Below are 21,676 nucleotides of genomic sequence, written 5' to 3' on the forward strand. Positions count from 1 at the left end.
ATGAATACTTAGGTCTACTACACTACTGTATTTAATGTTGTCATTATGGTGGTACTTAATGAATACTTAGGTCTTACTACACTACTGTATTTAATGTTGTCATTATGGTGGTACTTAATGAATACTTAGGCCTACTACACTACTGTATTTAATGTTGTCATTATGGTGGTACTTAATGAATACTTAGGTCTACTACACTACTGTATTTAATGTTGTCATTATGGTGGTACTTAATGAATACTTAGACCTACTACACTACTGTATTTAATGTTGTCATTATGGTGGTACTTAATGAATACTTAGGTCTACTACACTACTGTATTTAATGTTGTCATTATGGTGGTACTTAATGAATACTTAGGTCTACTACACTACTGTATTTAATGTTGTCATTATGGTGGTACTTAATGAATACTTAGGTCTTACTACACTACTGTATTTAATGTTGTCATTATGGTGGTACTTAATGAATACTTAGGTCTACTACACTACTGTATTTAATGTTGTCATTATGGTGGTACTTAATGACTACTTAGGTCTACTACACTACTGTATTTAATGTTGTCATTATGGTGGTACTTAATGAATACTTATTCACATTGAATACAGTTTGTCTAATAATTCTAAATGGCATTCCCTTGACTCCAAATAATCCACTGAGTCAGCAAAGTAGAAGTGATGCACGTATGAATATGAACACAAATACAAATATGAATATGAATACAAATATGAATATGAATACAAATGTATTTAAGTATGTATAATAGTCTACACATTAAGTTAATAAATCATAACATGGCCGTTTGTCAAACAATTAAAAAAAACATAAAAGAAGTTGAAAATGAAATCAAATAAAGTTATAAATAAAGTAAATCATATTTGATATCTTCATTATGTAATAAGTTGGATGATGAGCAAGAACATGTAACAACACCTTCTAGTTACTAAAGATGTTACTTGGTGGAACACATAAACAGACTCAATGACAAATAATCATTGTGATGAGTCTCTCCCAAGAAAGCCAGGATGTCCTGAGATGACCTTTGACCCAGCAGGTCTCTACAGGCCACTGGCGGATGTGAGTGGCAGGAAGAAAAGCTCTGACTGTGTGTTTGGTTTCTATGAATAAACTTCGACACTCCAAATTTGAAGACTCATCCTTTTGAGGTTATATTTGTGTCCACACGGTATTTACTCTTGGTACCGAGTCAGTATGACCACTACTACCTCTTGGTACCTACTGAGTATGACCACTACTACCTCTTGGTACCTAGTGAGTATGACCACTACTACCTCTTGGTACCTAGTGAGTATGACTTGGTACCGAGTCAGTATGACCACTACTACCTCTTGGTACCTAGTGAGTATGACTTGGTACTGAGTCAGTATGAACACTACTACATATTGGTACCTAGTGAGTATGACTTGGTACCTAGTGAGTATGATTTGGTACCTAGTGAGTATGACTTGGTACCTAGTGAGTATGATTTGGTACCTAGTAAGTATGACCACTACTACCTCTTGGTACCTAGTCAGTATGACCACTGCTACCTCTTGGTACCTAGTGAGTATGACCACTACTACAACACAATAATGATGAAGGGATTCAACAGTATTTCTCCATCATAAACCTTCACTAGATGTCAACCTTCATCATTTGAAGCTCCAATAAAGTGTTCCATGAAAAACAAAGACAAGTCTTAGAGTTTCTGGAGACCACTTTGAATCTTCTCTGGAATCGCTTCGTTCTTCTTTTTAAAAAGATTTTTCAGCTTCAAGGATTTCCTGCTTTTCTCCTTATCTCTGTTTCTGTCATCATTAGCTTCAGACGGGGTGGCTGCTGACATCTGGAAGGTCACCTTGGCAGGTGCCAGTGGTGGCTCAGACTCTGCCAGATGTTGGGGGGAGCACTGGGGAAGGTTAGGAGTGGAGGTGGAAAGGATCTCTGGGGCTGCTGGCATGGACTTGTACGACTTCTCCAGGATTCCATCGTAAACAAGTTGGCTCAAAGGACCCACTGCCAAAATATTTGCTGATGACTTACTTGGCTTGTGGGAGGCCACTGTAAGATCTGGCTGATCGGTTTCTCCTGGAACTGAGTTGGATTCCTCTGACTCGCCCCTCACTACTCTTTGTCGCGCTGCTTTCATTGGTGATTCAACATTATCCTTGGAGATTTTACCTGCAGAAGTTACCTCGTCTTCTCTTGACGTCTGTGTGGTTCTTTTTCTGGGAGGCACCTTACGTTCCTCTTTAGATATCCGCTTATCTATCGATGGTTCAACAACCACCTCTGCTGAAGATGTGCAATCCATCCCTTGTTCTGGTGCCTCTCTGGGTAGAGTCTTCAGAGAAGCAGTGTCTTCACAACTCTCCAACTCTTCTTGAGAGCTCTTTCTTGAGAGCTTTACCTCAGCCTTCCTCTCTTTGCCTATCCCCCGTGCAGAGGAATCAAGCTTCCTAGCTCCTCCATCCAAGGAGATTCCCATTGAATCTCTTACAATCCTTCTGGACACCAAGTCAAACGGAAATTCAGGACCTTCTTGCACCATCCTTCTTGAAACAGAGTCTATTGAAGTCCCCATCATACCTTTCGATAACATTTTGTGTCTGAAATCTGATGCTTCTACTTCATCCCAAAGAATCTTTCTGACATCCAGTGGTAAATCACTTCTATCTCGAGGTAGACTCCTTGAAAGATTGTCTGTAACTTCCTCTCTTTGGTCTCGGTCTACTTTCCTTAAAGGAAATTCTGAATCAAACTCATTGGATGAGACCTTTCTAATGCCAAAATCCATTGGAACGTCCTTCTTATCTCTGGATGGCTTTCTTGCCGTAGCCTCCATTCTAGACTCATCTTTTGACATCGTCAGCGGAGAACTCTCCAAAGAACTGTCCAGAACATCTTTGGCTTGCTTCCTTTCAAGACTTTCACGATCTTCTATAGAAATTTTGCAACTTGGAGATTCCACATCATCTTCCAAATTCTTACTCAAAGGCAAAGTGTCTGAAAGCAACTCAGTTTCAACGTGGTAGAGCCTGCGAGAGGAGGTCTCGGCAGAGGAACATGGAAACGCTTTGCTAAGAGAAGGTGAAGTGGTATAATCTGAATCCGAGAACCTTTCTTGGGAGTCTCTATTAGGGAGTAAAAGGAAGAAGAAAGAATGACAGAAGGTATCAAAGCTTAAGAATATCAGAACACAATCCGGGGCAAAGACGTACTGTTTCTTGATAGTTTTACGGAAGATTACGTCATCCTCATCGAAACAAGGATAGGTAGTTCGAACCGGGATGAGAAGGTCGGGGTCGTCTGAGATCATGGCGGTTGGTGGTTGCGTAATACCGTGACGACGTGTTCGGCGTAGAGTGGAAGTGCGAGTTCGAGGAGAAGGTTTAATTGGAGAACCTAGGCCAAATGTAAACAATCAGCAAAGTGGATCAAGACCATTTTACAAAACAATGACGGAACATTACGGGTAAAGACTGTCCGACTCACACCGACTTTGTCTGCCCTCAACTCCCCCATTTTACTCGTGTTGTGGACATTTCCCTTTTGCTGTTCCGATCAGGGAATTAGGCTGCTGATTCCGATACAGATCATCCCTGAGTGAGATCGGCCGATACTTGTATTAAGTGTAAATGTGTTTATTGTGAGAGCTGTTGACAAGATTTTACTTGTATGGACTGTGACACTGCTGACACAACAACACTTAGTCAGACCTCCTGGCTGTCTCTCTACTAGACTCAGAAGTCATGGAGTGAGACCTCCTGGCTGTCTCTCAACTAGACTCAGAAGTCATGTAGTGAGACCTCCTAGCTGTCTCTCTACTAGACTCAGAAGTCATTAGTGAGACCTCCTGACTGTCTCTCTACTAGACTCAGAAGTCATGTAGTGAGACCTCCTGGCTGTCTCTCTACTAGACTCAGAAGTCATGTAGTGAGACCTCCTGGCTGTCTCTCTACTAGACTCAGAGATACAAAGACTGACTCACCTGGAACTGCAGAAAGTATTGATGCGGGACACTCCTCCAACAGATCCTCGATGGAGCCATGGACAGAGCTGTGCCATGAGCAGGACGGTGCAGGTCCTCGGGGCAAAGAGTCCGAGTACAGTTGAGCAGTCAGGTTGGCCAGGCCAGGGTTTCTGATGACGGGGAAGCCGCACACGCGTTCAATCTGCTGCCAGCGATGAAGTCTCTCCCGCAAACAAGCGGTGACGTCTGACAAGGCATTCCTAGAGGTGTCAAACAGTCCATGAGACACTTTTCTAGACCCCAACAAAAGTGCCTGACTCACTTTGCCTCCAGGATCTTCTGGTCCACCTGGTCTAAAGAAGAGCTGTGGGCCACATGCAGAGTCCCAAGCAAGGAGCTTCTCTTTTTCTTGATCCTTTCTGCCTGAAAGACATTTAAATGTGTTATCTTTCGTCAGAATGAAGACATGCGATGAATTGATCTGGACCGCCCATGCACCTGGACCTTAGCGCGGGTGGTGTGTTGTTGACAGACCAGGTCAAAGGTGAGTGACTGGTGAATCATTTCATAATACACAACATGACTTTGGATCAGACAGACAGATGACGGTCAGGGAAAACTTAAAAAAAAATATTTGGCCATAATGCAAATACTTTTAAAGAAAACAAGCAAAAATATGTTTTATTGTTGGTGCTATGGAGCAACCTTTTGGTGGTGCTGCTGGGTGAATGCCTGCACGGGTTTCCTGCTGTTTAAAGCTTTTAAGTGGAAGTAAAAGTGCTGTTTCTTCTTCTCGCCGTCCATAGCGTTTCTACTCGTATGCATTCTTCATTCATCACTCCAAGAAACGATTGTAAGTTTTACAATATAACTAAAACTATTCTTACTTACTAAAGTGTCCTATGTGTGATGTCTGTAGGAGTGTTTTCATGCATATGTGTACCTGCTATCTTAATGTAGTCAAGCTAACATCGTTAGCATTAGCTAGTATGCTAACATGTTTACGAGTGTCTGTGTTATTATTATTAACTTACAATGGCATTCTTTTTGTATTGTTTCACTTCCACAAATTCCTCAGTAAATTCACCAAAACGTCATTGTGGAGTTATTGAGTCTGTTTAGCTGATTGGAGAGCTAGCTTGCGCAGCAGGTGGGTTCATGACCATGACTTCTGTTTTGTTTGATCAGCTGTTTTACTACCTTGTTACAGACATCGTTTGGAAACAATTGAGGTATGTATATAAACTTTCTGTGTAAATAAGTCATTTCACAGTGTATATATCTGCCACTTATAGTCCAGTGCGGCTAATATATGGGAAAATATTAAAAAATTTAGTGGGTGCAATTTATATTCCAGGGAGCTCTGTAATGGCCATAGGGGTTCATCGAGGCGTATATATATAATAAATATTGCCAGTCACAGTTAACTTGTGCTCAGCTGGGAAAATAAATATATATATATACTTATTATGTCATCCATTTACTTATTATAAACTGTTACAGGCGTATCAAATAATCATGTTAATATTAAAAATGTAACTAAATAATATGTGGGGATATAAAAGGCATCCGGTGCTATCAGACCGGGCGGCAGCGGAAATTGACGTCACAAACCACCTAGGAGCACCTGTCAGACCCAGCGTTTTTGCTACGGAGCCACTTCATGGAAGAATCCTCATTTATTTTTTACCTTTTTTGTGGACTTTCCATTGGCCTGTGGAGAACCGGCACAACAGACTCTAGTGGTGGTTCCACTTCTTAAAGAGAGGAACCACCACCCCGGTCTGCCAATCTAGAGGTAACGCCCCCGATGTCCACGTGATGCTGCAGAGTCTTGTCAACCAAGACAGCCCCACAGCATCCAGAGCCTTAAGGAACTCTGGGCGGATCTCATCTACCCCCGAGGCCTTGCCACCGAGGAGCTTTTTAACTACCTCAGCAACCTCAGCCCCAGAAATAGGAGAGCCCACCACAGATTCCCCAGGCACTGCTTCCTCATGGGAAGACGTGTCGGTAGGATTGAGGAGGTCTTCGAAGTATTCCCTCCACCGATCCACAACATCATCAGTCGAGGTCAGCAGAACACCATCCGCACCATACACGGTGTTGACAGTGCACTGCTTCCCCTTCCTGAGGCGGCGGATGGTGGTCCAGAATCGCTTCGAAGCCGTCCGGAAGTCGTTTTCCATGGCCTCACCGAACTCCTCCCATGTCCGAGTTTTTGCCTCTGCGACCGCTGAAGCCGCACACCGCTTGGTCTGTCGGTACCTGTACGCTGCCTCGGGAGTCCTATGAGCCAAAAGAACCCAATAGAACTCCTTCTTCAGCTTGAGGGCATCCCTCACCGCCGGTGTCCACCAACGGGTTCTAGGATTACCGCCACGACAGGCACCAACTACCTTGCGGCCACAGCTCCAATCAGCCGCCTCGACAATAGAGGTGAGGATCATGGTCCACTCGGACTCAATGTCCAGCACCTCCCTCGTGACATGTTCAAAGTTATTCCGGAGGTGGGAATTGAAACTCTCTCTGACAGGAGACTCTGCCAGACATTCCCAGCAGACCCTCACAATGCGTTTGGGCCTGCCAGGTCTGTCCGGCATCCTCCTCCACCATCGCAGCCAACTCACCACCAGGTGGTGATCGGTAGAAAGCTCCGCCCCTCTCTTCACCCGAGTGTCCAAAACATGAGGCCGCAAATCCGATGACACAACTACAAAGTCGATCATGGAACTGCGGCCTAGGGTGTCCTGGTGCTAAGTGCACATATGGACACACTTATGTTTGAACATGGTGTTTGTTATGGACAATTTGTGAGGAGCACAAAAGTCCAATAACAAAACACCACTCGGGTTCAGATCCGGACGGCCATTCTTCCCAATCACGCCTCTCCAGGTTTCACTGTCGTTGCCAACATGAGCGCTAAAGTCACCCAGTAGGACAAGGGAATCACCCGGGGGAGCACTTTCCAGTACTCCCTCGAGTGCATCCAAAAAGGGTGGGTACTCTGAACTGCTGTTTGGTGTGTAAGAACAAACAACAGCCAGGACCCGTCCCCCAACCCGAAGGCGGAGGGAGGCTACCCTCTCGTTCACTGGGTTGAACTCCAACGTGCAGGCTTTGAGCCGGGGGCCAACAAGAATTGCTACCCCAGCTCGTCGCCTCTCACTGCGTGCAATGCCAGTGTGGAAGAGAGTCCAGCCCCTCTCAAGAGAACTGGTTCCAGAGCTCTTGCTGTGCGTCGAGGTGAGTCCGACTATATCCAGCCGGAACTTCTCTACCTTGCGCACTAGCTCAGGCTCCTTCCCCCCAGTGAGGTGACGTTCCACGTCCCAAGAGCTAGCTTATGCAGCCGAGGATCGGACCGCCAAGTGCCCTGCCTTCAGCTTCCGCCCAGCTCGCAATACACCCGACCTTTATGGCCCCACCTATGAGTAGTGAGCCCATTGGAGGGGGGACCCACGTTGCCTCTTCGGGCTGTGCCCAGCCGGGCCCCATGAGGACAGGCCTGGCCACCAGGCGCTCGCCATCGTGCCCCAACTCCGGGCCTGGCTCCAGAGGGGGGCCCCGGTGTCCCGCGTCCGGGCGAGGGAAATCTGAATCCTTGTTGTTTCATTTCCATAGAAGTCTTCGAGCTGCTCCTTGTCTGATCCCTCATCTAGGACCTGTTTGTCTTGGGAGACCCTACCAGGGGGCATGAAAGCCCAAGGACAACATAGCTCCTAGGATTATTGGGACACGCAAACTCCTCTACCACGGTAAGGTGGCAGCTCAGAGAGGAGTATTTTTCATGATCGTTGTGTTTATTTCATGATCTTTGTGTTGATGTCACCTCTTCTTTGGCGGTGGCCAGCTGCAGTTCGGCACTGTGCTTCTTCACATTGTAGTACTGGACCTCCACTTCATGGGTGAGCTGCAGCCACTGCTGGAGGGCGTCTGAGGCGCTCCAAGTGGCCCACATGTCCTTCTCCGCCTGCTTTAGGGCCCCGCGCACCTGAGGAAAGGTGAAGGTGAGTTTTGGAGGCGGTGCAGGACAAGCGAGTTGCGGTACCTGCACCAGTTCTTCCTCTGCGTATCGCAGACGACTCAGCTCGCTGACGGCTCCTTGCCTCAGCTCCTGCAGGCGGTAGGCCTCCTCCTGGGCGTCCATGATCTCGTCCCTCATCTTCTCCTCCAAGTTCTGCTTCTCCTCTGCCACGTTACGCTTCTCCTCGTGGGCTCTCTCCAGTCTGAGGAGCACAAAGCAGTGAAGGCCAAGCAGGCCGGCCGCTGGGTCCCGAGTCCTTACTGTTCCTGCATGTCCAGGAGACTTTGCTCGGCCCTCTGCAGACTCTCCAGGTCCTTCATCATCTTGCTGATGTGGACCTTACTGGACTTGTTCTGGACCTGGGCGAACCAGCAGCCCCCGACGCCCATCACCACAGACACCATGAGCAGCAGGTCCTTCATGTAATTGTGAGGGGGACCTGGGGGCAGGAAGAAGGGCCGAGTCAGAACCTCCTCCTGATCAATATCTGCTGAGATGTAGCACCTGAAGTCAGGAGGTCACCCATCAACAAAGTCAGACTTTCCACAGACTTGTGGCCTCACACACAAGACTCCCAAAGGGCCCCCCTTAGACACACTGCACTAAACAACTAATCACTCACTTGAAAGCAGCTTTTGAAAACATTGAAACACCTTAATTAGCTTTGACTTTTTAAAGATAATGTCTAGATAACCCCCCCAAATAAGGTGGTCAAATATATACTTTTATTTTACAACCCATACATTGAATGTAACGTATGCACAATATGAATTTAAAAAGTCATTATTCACAAATATGTTGATAAAACTGTCAAGTTTCCCTTGACTTTGAAGTATAAACGTAAAGTTGAGCTGGTATATAAATAAATGACAAATGGGTTGTACTTGTATAGCGCTTTTCTACCTTCAAGGTACTCAAAGCGCTTTGACACTACTTCCACATTTACCCATTCACACACACATTCACACACTGATGGAGGGAGCTGCCATGCAAGGCGCTAACCAGCAGCCATCAGGAGCAAGGGTGAAGTGTCTTGCTCAGGACACAACGGACATGACGAGGTTGGTACTAGGTGGGGATTGAACCAGGGACCCTCGGGTCCCTACACAAAATATTTCATTATTATTATTATTATTATTACTGGGAGTTAAGTCCCCCCTTGTCTTTAAAACTTTGATTGAAGGTCTTTGAACGCACCACAGTTACAGGCAACGAGATGCAAAAGTGAAACTTGTACATAACTTTCTCTGATGTTGCCACACATAGAATATTATATTTAGATTTGAAACATTCTTAATTTGAAACTAGAGTCCATTCATTTATAGTAATATTTATGATGTTGTTTGTATTCCAAGGTCAAAGTCAAGGTCAAGGTAGATGTATTTATATAGCGCATTTCTCAAACAGATGACTGCCCCAAAGTGCTGGTTTTAAAGGGCTTTATAAATAAAGTTGGTACAGAAAACAGAAAGGAAAAATATAAAAAATAATCACCCAAATCACAATAAGCACATAAAATAACATGCTATTTATTTATGTAAGACATTTAAAAAAAAAAGGTAAAAGATAAGAAATAAAGACAATAAATACACAGCATGTAAAAGAGACTTCAAATGGACACAAAGAAGAAGAAGACTCAGTTGAGTTCAAATCCACCACAGAGAAGTCACTTTTTAAAGAAGATTTGAAAGAATGGACAGAAGTTGATGCTCTCACATTACATCATCATTACATCATCAACATTACATCATCAACAGCAGAAAGTACATCTTGCTACTTTACAAACACGCTGAAAAAATCTACTAACACATCCACACTTAACCGCCCACTAGTGACACATCCACACTTGACCCCCCATTAGTGACACATCCGCACTTTATCCCCCACTAGTGACACATCCACACTTGACCTCCACTAGTGACACATCCACACTCAACCCCCCACTAGTGACACATCCACACTTGACCCCCCACTCGTGACATATCCACACTTGACCCCCCACTAGTGACACATCCGCACTTGGCCCCCACAAGTGACACACCCACACTTGACCCCCCACTAGTGACACATCCCCACTTGACCCCCCACTAGTGAAACATCCACACTTGACCCCCCACTCTTGACACATCCACACTTGGCCCCCCGCTAGTGACACATCCACACTTGACCCCCCACTAGTGACACATCCACACTTGACCCCCCCCCCCGCTAGCAACACTTTCTCACTAGACCCCCCGCTAGTGACACATCCACACTTGGCCCCCTGCTAGTGACACGTCCACACTTGACCCCACACTAGTGACACATCCACACTTGACCCCCCCGCTAGTGACACGTCCACACTTGACCCCCCACTAGTGACACATCCACACTTGACCCCCCTGCTAGTGACACGTCCACACTTGACCCCCCCCCGCTAGTGACACGTCCACACTTGACCCCCCAATAGTGACACATCCACACTTGACCCCACACTAGTGACACATCCACACTTGACCCCCCCGCTAGTGACACGTCCACACTTGACCCCCACTAGTGACACATCCACACTTGACCCCACACTAGTGACACATCCACACTTGACCCCCCTGCTAGTGACACGTCCACACTTGACCCCCCACTAGTGACACATCCACACTTGACCCCACACTAGTGACACATCCACACTTGACCCCCCCGCTAGTGACACGTCCACACTTGACCCCCCACTAGTGACACATCCACACTTGACCCCCCACTAGTGACACATCCACACTTGACCCCCCGCTAGTGACACATCCACACTTGATCCCCCACTAGTAACACATCCACACTTGATCCCCCACTAGTGACACATCTACACATGACCCCCCGCGAGTGACACACCCCCACTTAACCCCCCACTAGTGACACATCTGACACTGTGGCACATCTACACCTGGCCCCCTGCGAGTGACACATCCACACTAACCTCCCACTAGTGACACATCCACACTTGACCCGCCACTGGGAGAGTGAGAAGTTGGTTCTTGTCCTCCAATGACTGATCAATGTTTATTTATAGGTACAAAAAGTATAAAAGTACATGGAAGTATGTGTAGAAAATATAAAAGTACATGAAAGTATGTGTAGAAAGTATAAAAGTACATGAAAGTAGGTGTAGAAAGTATAAAAGTACATGAAAGTAGGTGTAGAAAGTATAAAAGTGCATGAAAGTATGTGTAGAAATTAGGTGTAGTGTAGTACATGAAAGTAGGTGAAGAAAGTATAAAAGTACATGAAAGTAGGAGTAGAAAGTATAAAAATACATGAAAGTAGGAGTAGAAAGTATAAAAGTACATGAAAGTAGGAGTAGAAAGTATAAAAATACATGAAAGTAGGTGTAGAAAGTATAAAAGTACATGAAAGTAGGAGTAGAAAGTATGAAATTACATAAAAGTAGGAGTACAAAGTATAAAAGTACGTGAAAGTATGCGTAAAAGTATAAAAGTACATGAAAGTATGTGTAGAAAGTACAAACCCCGTTTCCATATGAGTTGGGAAATTGTGTTATATGTAAATATAAACGGAATACAATGATTTGCAAATCATTTTCAAGCCATATTCAGTTGAATATGCTACAAAGACAACATATTTGATGTTCAAAACTCATAAACTTTATTTTTTTTGCAAATAATCATTAACTTAGAATTTCATGGCTGCAACACGTGACAAAGAAGTTGGGAAAGGGCATGTTCACCACTGTGTTACATGGCCTTTCCTTTTAACAACACTCAGTAAACGATTGGGAACAGAGGAAACTAATTGTTTAAGCTTTGAAAGTGGAATTCTTTCCCATTCTTGTTTTATGTAGAGTTTCAGTCGTTCAACAGTCTGGGGTCTCCGCTGTCGTAGTTTAGGCTTCATAATGCGCCACACATTTTCGATGGGAGACAGGTCTGGAATGCAGGCGGGCCAGGAAAGTACCCGCACTCTTTTTTTTTACGAAGCCACGCTGTTGTAACACGTGCTGAATGTGGCTTGGCATTGTCTTGCTGAAATAAGCAGGGGCGTCCATGAAAAAGATGGCGCTTAGATGGCAGCATATGTTGTTCCAAAAGCTGTATGTACCTTTCAGCATTAATGGTGCCTTCACAGATGTGTAAGTTACCCATGTCTTGGCCACTAATGCACCCCCATACCATCACACATGCTGCCTTTTACACTTTGCGCCTAGAACAATCCGGATGGTTCTTTTTCTCTTTGGTCTGGAGGACAGGACGTCCACAGTTTCCAAAAACAATTTGAAATGTGGACTCGTCAGACCACAGAACACTTTTCCACTTTGCATGAGTCCATCTTAGATGAGCTCAGGCCCAGCGAAGCCGACGGCGTTTCTGGGTGTTGTTGATAAACGGTTTTCGCCTTGCATAGGAGAGTTTTAACTTGCACTTACAGATGTAGCGACCCACTGTAGTTACTGACAGTGGGTTTCTGAAGTGTTCCTGAGCCCATGTGGTGATATCCTTTACACACTGATGTCACTTGTTGATGCAGTACAGCCTGAGGGATGGAAGGTCACGGGCTTAGCTGCTTACGTGCAGTGATTTCTCCACATTCTCTGAACCCTTTGATGATATTACGGAGCGTAGATGGTGAAATCCCTAAATTCCTTGCAATAGCTGCTTGAGAAAGGTTTTTCTTAAACTGTTCAACAATTTGCTCAGGCATTTGTTGACAAAGTGGTGACCCTCGCCCCATCCTTGTTTTTGAATGACTGAGCATTTCATGGAATCTACTTTCATACCCAATCATGGCACCCACCTGTTCCCAATTAGCCTGTTCACCTGTGGGATGTTCCAAATAAGTGTTTGATGAGCATTCCTCAACTTTATCAGTATTTATTGCCACCTTTCCCAACTTCTTTGTCACGTGTTGCTGGCATCAAATTCTAAAGTTAATGATTATTTGCAAAAAAAATAAAGTTTATGAGTTTGAACATCAAATATGTTGTCTTTGTAGCATATTCAACTGAATATGGCTTGAAAAGGATTTGCAAATCATTGTATTCCGTTTATATTTACATCTAACACAATTTACCAACTCATATGGAAACAGAGTTTGTATAAGAGTACATGAAAGTATGTGTAGAAAGTATAAAAGTACATGAAAGTAGGAGTAGAAAGTATAAAAGTACATGAAAGTATGTGTAGAAAGTATAAAAGTACATGGTAAGAAGTTAGAAGTATCTCACGTGTGGGAGCTCCAAACAATACCACGTCCAGAGCTTTGATGTTGAGTTTCTGTTTGTCTCTCTGGTCCTGAACTCTCAGCTGACTGCTCAGGAAGGATGGCTCATTGGCTGCAATCCTACACCAGTGATCATTGATTATTGATTATTGACATGTGATTGATGGCTCATTGGCTGCAATCCTACACCAGTGATCATTGATTATTGATTATTGACATGTGATTGATGGCTCATTGGCTGCAATCCTACACCAGTGATTATTGATTATTGACATGTGATTGATGGCTCATTGGCTGCAATCCTACACCAGTGATGATTGATTATTGACATGTGATTGATTGATTGACTCTCACCTGGGCAGCGTGTTTCCATTGACTTTGAAGTCTTTGAAGTTCTTCTCATACTGCGGCAACTCCACAAACTCCCTGAGCCAGCGGAGAACCTGGTCCTGGGTCCAGTTATGGACTGTGTGGACACAAAGCACAGGTGAGATCTGCACGGTGAGACCAGAAGACTGGACTGTGCTGGACCTTCAGATGACTTCCAGCCTTTCCACAGCTCCTCCACGGTGATGTGCTGGTCTTCTCTGTGCAGGTGGCTGTGTTTGTGGGTCTGTTGCTGCTTCATGTCCTCGATGATGAACTGCAAGACAGGCCTGACTTGGATCAACAAGTCCACTTCATCCAGCACGTCAGGAAGACCCAAGTCACGGTGGTGTTGTCTTATGTACTTCCTGGTGGTCTACACAACAGTCAAGGTGTTGTGTAGACCGTGTTCTACACAACCCCTTTCTGTACTTCCTGGTGGTCTACACAACAGTCAAGGTGTTGTGTAGACCATGTTCTACACAACACCTTTCTGTACTTCCTGGTGGTCTACACAACAGTCAAGGTGTTGTGTAGAACATGGTCTACACAACACCTTTCTGTACTTCCTGGTGGTCTACACAACAGTCAAGGTGTTGTGTAGAACATGGTCTACACAACACCTTTCTGTACTTCCTGGTGGTCTACACAACAGTCAAGGTGTTGTGTAGAACATGGTCTACACAACACCTTGTTGTGTAGATGTTCTACACAACACCTTTCTGTACTTCCTGGTGGTCTACACAACAGTCAATGTGTTGTGTAGAACATGGTCTACACAACACCTTTCTGTACTTCCTGGTGGTCTACACAACAGTCAAGGTGTTGTGTAGACCATGTTCTACACAACACCTTTCTGTACTTCCTTGTGGTCTACACAACAGTCAAGGTGTTGTGTAGAACATGGTCTACACAACACCTTTCTGTACTTCCTGGTGGTCTACACAACAGTCAAGGTGTTGTGTAGAACATGGTCTACACAGCACCTTTCTGTACTTCCTGGTGGTCTACACAACAGTCAAGGTGTTGTGTAGACCATGTTCTACACAACACCTTTCTGACCCTCTCTCTTATTTACCTGCCAAAGTCCTCCTCCAGGCCACGAGTTCAACCAAGACTAAACGAGTCGCAGTTTTTGGACTGAAATGTTTAGAACTTTGTCTTGCTTATTGGTGAGAAGATCAAACTGAATCCTTTGAGGTAGCACCTGTGCCATCTTCTCGGAGTAGATCCAAATAGAGCGTTCACTATTTTGTTGGCGAGAAGACTCAAATTGGAAAGCAAGAGCGCCTCCTAGCCACGCCCACTGGATTCAAGATCTTCTTTATCTTCTCAAAGTGGAGAACATTCTGTGAACTTTCAGCAAGTCTCCTAAATTAGGAATGATCCTATGGAAAAGTCATTGAAATGAAGATAATTGATGAGCCTTTTGACTTCTTTAATGTATTGCTGCATCGTCTTGGGTGTGTGTGTGTGTGTGTGTGTGTGTGTGTGTGTGTGTGTGTGTGTGTGTGTGTGTGTGTGTGTGTGTGTTAGAATGTCGTTGGACATTTTGGGACTGTGCTGTGATGGGATTGATACTGGAGCCCTCGTATAATGTAACCTGGCAGAGGATGACTCAGATATTGTTAGCTGCTAGAAGATGAAGACTAAAGTGACACCTGTTGTCTGTCAGTACACATGTTGTCTGTCAGTACACCTGTTGTCTGTCAGTACACCTGTTGTCTGTCAGTACACATGTTGTCTGTCAGTACACCTGTTGTCTGTCAGTACACATGTTGTCTGTCAGTACACATGTTGTCTGTCAGTACACATGTCCCTAAAAGTAAGATGAGCCTCTCCTCCCAGGACAAGATCTTACCTCCACACTCTCCTCCACCTCAATTCCTCCATCCTTGTCATCGTCCATCATCTGATGGATGCTGAGTAGAGCCTCCAGACTGAAGCGATCCTCCTCACTCAAACATGGAGGAGACACCACCATGCACAGATCTGGACATACACAATTTATTTATGTGTTATTAAACTTATACACACTTTATTAACGTGTTATTACACTTACACACACTTTATTAACGTGTTATTATACTAATACACACTTTATTTATGTGTTATTATAATAATACACACTTTATTAATGTTTTATTGCACTTATACACACTTTATTCATGTGTTACTATACTAATACACACTTTATTCATGTGTTATTATACCAATACACACTTTATTAATGTGTTAATATACTAATACACACTTTATTAATGTTTTATTACACTTATACACACTTTATTCATGTGTTAGTACATGTATACACACTTTATTAATGTGTTATTATACTAATACACTTTAATAATGTTTTATTACACTTATACACACTTTATTCATGTGTTATTTTACTAATACAGACTTTATTTATGTGTTACTATACTAATACACACTTTATTCATGTGTTACTATACTAATACACACTTTATTCATGTGTTATTATACCAATACACACTTTATTAATGTGTTATTATACTAATACACTCTTTATTCATGTTTTATTACACTTATACACACTTTATTCATGTGTTAGTACACGTATACACACTTTATTAATGTGTTATTATACTAATACACACTATATTCATGTTTTAGTACACATATACACACTTTATTAATGTGTTATTATACTAATACACACTTTGTTAATGTTTTATTACACTTATACACACTTTATTCATGTGTTAGTATACTTATACGCACTTTATAAATGCGTTAGTTTACTAATACACACTTTATTAATGTGTTATTATACTAATAAACACTTTATTCACGTGTTATTATACCAATACACACTTTCTTAATGTGTTATTATACTAATGCACACTTTCTTAATGTGTTATTATACTAATGCACACTTTCTTAATGTGTTATTACACTAATACACACTTAATGTGTTGTTATACTACAAACCCCGTTTCCATATGAGTTGGGAAATTATATTATATATATATATATATATATATATATATATATATATATATATATATATATATATATATATATATATATATATATATATATATATATATATTTACACACATACAGTATATTCAAGGTTTCTGTGGTTTGTCCATTATACTAACCCTAACCCTCAATACCGGGGTAGAGCGGAATATACATTAGGTCAGAAAAAACACAGAGGCTATATCATCCCTACAAGCCTGTTTCGCAGGTTTCCCTGCTCGTCAGGGGATTTTATTGAAGTGTCTGTGGCTGTTACATATATATATATATATATATATATATATATATATATATATATATATATATATAGGGTACATTACATGGGGGCGTGGCCATTGTTGCACAATAGTGCCTTGCTTCTGTGCCGGCATGTTAAAACCAGTTAGTGGTGTTTGTTAAAAGTGGACATGCTGGGGTGGTATATAATAAACATGTTGGGGAAGTATATCATAAACATGTTGTGGTGGTATATAATAAACATGCTGGGGTGGTAAATAATAAACATATTGTGGTGGTATATAATAAACATGCTGGGGTGGTATATAATAAACATGTTGGGGTGGTATATAATAAACATGTTGGGGTGGTATATAATAAACATGCTGGAATGGTATATAATAAACATGTTGTGGTGGTATATAATAAACATGCTGGGGTGGTATATCATAAACATGTTGGGGTGGTATATATTAAATATGCTAGGGTGGCAAATAATAAACATATTGTGGTGGTATATCATAAACATATTGGGGTGGTACATCATAAACATGTTGGGGTGGTATGTAATAAACATGCTGGGGTGGTATATAATAAACATGTTGTGGTGGTATATAATAAACATGCTGGGGTGGTATATCATAAACATGTTGGGGTGGTATATAATAAATATGCTAGGGTGGCAAATAATAAACATATTGTGGTGGTATATCATAAACATATTGGGGTGGTATATCATAAACATGTTGGGGTGGTATGTAATAAACATGCTGGGGTGGTATATAATAAACATGTTGGGGTGGTATATAATAAACATGCTTGGGTGGTATATCATAAACATGTTGGGGTGGTATATAATAAACATGCTGGGGTGGTAAATAATAAACATATTGGGGTGGTATATCATAAACATGTTGGGGTGGTATATCATAAACATGTTGGGGTGGTATATAATAAACATGCTGGGGTGGTATATAATAAACATGCTGGGGTGGTATATAATGAACATGTCGGGGTGGTATATAATAAACATGCTGGGGAGGTATATCATAAAAAATTTTTCTTTCAGGCACAGGTGACATCTTTTAGCTGCAGTGTTGTATGGTTAGCTCGAGCTCAATTCACCATGTAATGGTGTGATCAGTTTTATTGTCTTTAAGAGTCCAGATGTATTTACTCAGCTCTGTAGAGTTCTTGAGTTGGGGCCTACAGAATGATGCTGTGTGATTGTTATAAGAATGATGCTGTGTGATTGTTCTAAGAATGATACTGTGTGATTGTTCTAAGAATGATGCTGTGTGATTGTTGTAAGAATGATGCTGTGTGATTGTTCTAAGAATGATACTGTGTGATTGTTCTAAGAATGATGCTGTGTGATTGTTGTAAGAATGATGCTGTGTGATTGTTCTAAGAATTATACTGTGTGATTGTTCTAAGAATGATGCTGTGTGATTGTTCTAAGAATGATGCTGTGTGATTGTTATAAGAATGATACTGTGGGATTGTTCTAAGAATGATACTGTGTGATTGTTCTAAGAATGATGCTGTGTGATTGTTGTAAGAATGATGCTGTGTGATTGTTCTAAGAATGATACTGTGTGATTGTTCTAAGAATGATGCTGTGTGATTGTTCTAAGAATGATGCTGTGTGATTGTTCTAAGAATGATGCTGTGTGATTGTTCTAAGAATGATGCTGTGTGATTGTTCTAAGAATGATACTGTGTGATTGTTCTAAGAATGATACTGTGTGATTGTTCTAAGAATGATGCTGTGTGATTGTTCTAAGAATGATGCTGTGTGATTGTTATAAGAATGATGCTGTGTGATTGTTGTAAGAATGATGCTGTGTGATTGTTCTAAGAATGATACTGTGTGATTGTTCTAAGAATGATGCTGTGTGATTGTTCTAAGAATGATGCTGTGTGATTGTTATAAGAATGATGCTGTGTGATTGTCATAAGAATGATGCTGTGTGATTGTTCTAAGGGGTTTTAAAGGTTTTTTTCTGTGAGTCCAATGTAAGTCTCTGTGTTGGACTTGTCCTTGCTTTGCGGGTGATGCTGGCTTGGTAAACAACTGATGTTTTTAAATAATTCCATTGACTGGGCAGGTAATACTTTGTCTGCAAGTGCAGCTATCTGTGGAGTTAAGAGTTGTTAGTGATTGCTTGTCTGTGAGTGCTCAGAATATTTTTGTTGTGTGAGTCAATGCTTTGTTTGATATTCATCATGCAACTGTAGCTAAGTTTCAAGGTGTTCTTGTTCAATATCTTCCTGACTACATGTTTTTTGGGGAAGTGCTTGTCAATGACTGTGAGGAATTTGTGTCCGATATATATATATATATATATATACAAACCCCGTTTCCATATGAGTTGGGAAATTGTGTTAGATGTAAATATAAACGGAATACAATGATTTGCAAATCCTTTTCAAGCCATATTCAGTTGAATATGCTACAAAGACAACATATTTGATGTTCAAACTCATAAACATTTTTTTTTTTTTGCAAATAATCATTAACTTTAGAATTTGATGGTAGCAACACGTGACAAAGAAGTTGGGAAAGGTGGCAATAAATACTGATAAAGTTGAGGAATGCTCATCAAACACTTATTTGGAACATCCCACAGGTGTGCAGGCTAATTGGGAACAGGTGGGTGCCATGATTGGGTATAAAAACAGCTTCCCAAAAAATGCTCAGTCTTTCACAAGAAAGGATGGGGTGAGGTACACCCCTTTGTCCACAACTGCGTGAGCAAATAGTCAAACAGTTTAAGAACAACATTTCTCAAAGTGCAATTGCAAGAAATTGAGTGATTTCAACATCTACGGTCCATAATATCATCAAAAGGTTCAGAGAATCTGGAGAAATCACTCCACGTAAGCGGCATGGCCGGGAACCCACATTGAATGACCGTGACCTTCCATCCCTCAGACGGCACTGTATCAAAAACCGACATCAATCTCTAAAGGATATCACCACATGGGCTCAGGAACACTTCAGAAAACCATCCATCCATCCATCCATTTTCTACCGCTTATTCCCTTCGGGGTCGCGGGGGGTGCTGGAGCCTATCTAAAGGATATCACCACATGGGCTCAGGAACACTTCAGAAAACCACTGTCACTAAATACAGTTGGTCGCTACATCTGTAAGTGCAAGTTAAAGCTCTACTGTGCAAAGCGAAAGCCATTTATCAACAACACCCAGAAACGCCGCCGGCTTCTCTGGGCCCGAGATCATCTAAGATGGACTCATGCAAAGTGGAAAAGTGTTCTGTGGTCTGATGAGTCCACATTTCAAATTGTTTTTGAAATATTCGACATCGTGTCATACGGACCAAAGGGGAAGCGAACCATCCAGACTGTTATCGACGCAAAGTTCAAAAGCCAGCATGTGTGATGGTATGGGGGTGTATTAGTGCCCAAGACATGGGTAACTTACACATCTGTGAAGGCACCATTAATGCTGAAAGGTACATACAGGTTTTGGAACAACATATGCTGCCATCTAAGCGCCGTCTTTTTCATGGACGCCCCTGCTTATTTCAGCAAGACAAGCCACATTCAGCACGTGTTACAATACTTTCCTGGCTCACCTGCAGTCTAGACCTGTCTCCCATCGAAAATGTGTGGCGCATTATGAAGCGTAAAATACGACAGCGGAGACCCCGGACTGTTGAACGACTGAAGCTCTACATAAAACAAGAATAGGAAAGAATTCCATTTTCAAAGCTTCAACAATTAGTTTCCTCAGTTCCCAATCGTTTACTGAGTGTTGTTAAAAGAAAAGGCCATGTAACACAGTGGTGAACATGCCCTTTCCCAACTACTTTGGCACGTGTTGCAGCCATGAAATTCTAAGTTAATTATTATTTGCAAAAAAAATAAAGTTTATGAGTTTGAACATCAAATATGTTGTCTTTGTAGCATATTCAACTGAATATGGCTTGAAAATGATTTGCAAATCATTGTATTCCGTTTATATTTACATCTAACACAATTTCCCAACTCATATGGAAACAGGGTTTGTATATATACATACATATATAAAAGCCTTTGAAGTGCTATATTTCTGACACAAACTATGCGTGGGTAGTAGTGATGGTGTTACCTCCTGGGTTGAAAGCAGCGCCTCCACCTGGCAGGTTGATGCCCTGCAGGTCAGCAGCACTTTGTGCAGCCACCAGAAGAGCTGCGGGGAAAATGAGGAAGAAAAAGAGGAAGCAGGGCAACATGTTGAGGCAAAAGTCCTGCAAAAGAGCGAGTGCAGACGGTGATAGTACAAGTCCACAGGTCAGTGGTCAGAAGGGATCAAGAAGAAAATATTAGGGTCCTTGAAGGAGATCAACAGTCCATCATGTAAGAAATCCTATTCCTTCAGAGAAGAACATCTGATGTCTTCACTCACACTTCACTTCCTTCTTGTCACTGTGACAAGTCTCTGTGCTCCTGGAACATGATTCACTTTCCTCACGCAGTTTTGCCTTTCTCAAATGTCCTCTCTTCTTTCTTGTCTTCTGGAATAAGTGCTGACTTAGTGGCAACACCTCGTCTTACTATGGAAGCTTCAGCTTGAGACCATGAGAGAAATAGGTGTGGTGAGATGGTCCCACACCTCCACGCCTGTTGACTTGGTCTCGTGTCTTTTACAGTCTGACCCACTCCTTCTGGACACTGGCAGCCTCACCCACTCCTTCTGGACACTGGCAGCCTGACCCACTCCTTCTGGACACTGGCAGTCTGACCCACTCCTTCTGGACACTGGCAGCCTGACCTCCACGCCTGTTGACTTTACAGCCTGTTCCACTCCTTCTGGACACTGGCAGCTTGAAGGACACCAGCAGATGTCTAAGGAGGTGTAAGCTTT

General features: G+C 42.5%; 1 protein-coding gene and 1 long non-coding RNA gene across 3 annotated transcripts; one reads left to right on the forward strand and one right to left on the reverse strand.

The window, feature by feature from the left end:
• Window positions 1–256: 256 nt before the first annotated feature.
• LOC133617137 (uncharacterized) lies at window positions 257–21,582 on the reverse strand. Of its 2 annotated transcripts, XM_061976905.2 has the most exons (12): window positions 20,921–21,582; window positions 15,437–15,567; window positions 13,741–13,852; window positions 13,564–13,675; window positions 13,214–13,329; window positions 8,263–8,440; window positions 8,026–8,203; window positions 7,807–7,968; window positions 4,297–4,397; window positions 3,993–4,234; window positions 3,223–3,406; window positions 257–3,135 (listed from the first exon to the last, which is right to left on the reverse strand). In XM_061976905.2, the coding sequence occupies exons 1-12, from the start codon at window positions 21,042–21,044 to the stop codon at window positions 1,701–1,703; spliced, it is 3,075 nt and encodes a 1,024-aa protein (XP_061832889.1). In that variant the 5' UTR covers window positions 21,045–21,582; the 3' UTR covers window positions 257–1,700. The 2 variants fall into 2 exon arrangements, with proteins under 2 accessions (XP_061832889.1, XP_061832888.1); XM_061976904.2 differs by having other exon boundaries at window positions 257–3,406.
• Window positions 7,628–8,762, forward strand: LOC133617146 (uncharacterized). Its single transcript, XR_009816948.1, has 3 exons — window positions 7,628–7,732; window positions 7,828–7,984; window positions 8,089–8,762. It is a non-coding gene; the product is annotated as an uncharacterized lncRNA (long non-coding RNA).
• Window positions 21,583–21,676: the final 94 nt, after the last annotated feature.

This window comes from Nerophis lumbriciformis, linkage group LG16 (genome assembly GCF_033978685.3).
Source record: "Nerophis lumbriciformis linkage group LG16, RoL_Nlum_v2.1, whole genome shotgun sequence".
NCBI classification, from domain to species: domain Eukaryota; kingdom Metazoa; phylum Chordata; class Actinopteri; order Syngnathiformes; family Syngnathidae; genus Nerophis; species Nerophis lumbriciformis.

What these genes read in the sequence shown, in the direction of transcription:
- LOC133617137 (XM_061976904.2), bottom strand. Translation starts at nt 21,044, where the DNA reads ATGTTGCCCTGCTTCCTCTTTTTCTTCCTCATTTTCCCCGCAGCTCTT. An exon ending in AGGTGGAGGAGAGTGTGGAG is followed by an intron (nt 13,853 to 15,436) that starts GTAAGATCTTGT and finishes CCTGTCTTGCAG; the next exon opens with TTCATCATCGAGGACATGAA. An exon ending in AGGCTGGAAGTCATCTGAAG is followed by an intron (nt 13,676 to 13,740) that starts GTCCAGCACAGT and finishes GTGTCCACACAG; the next exon opens with TCCATAACTGGACCCAGGAC.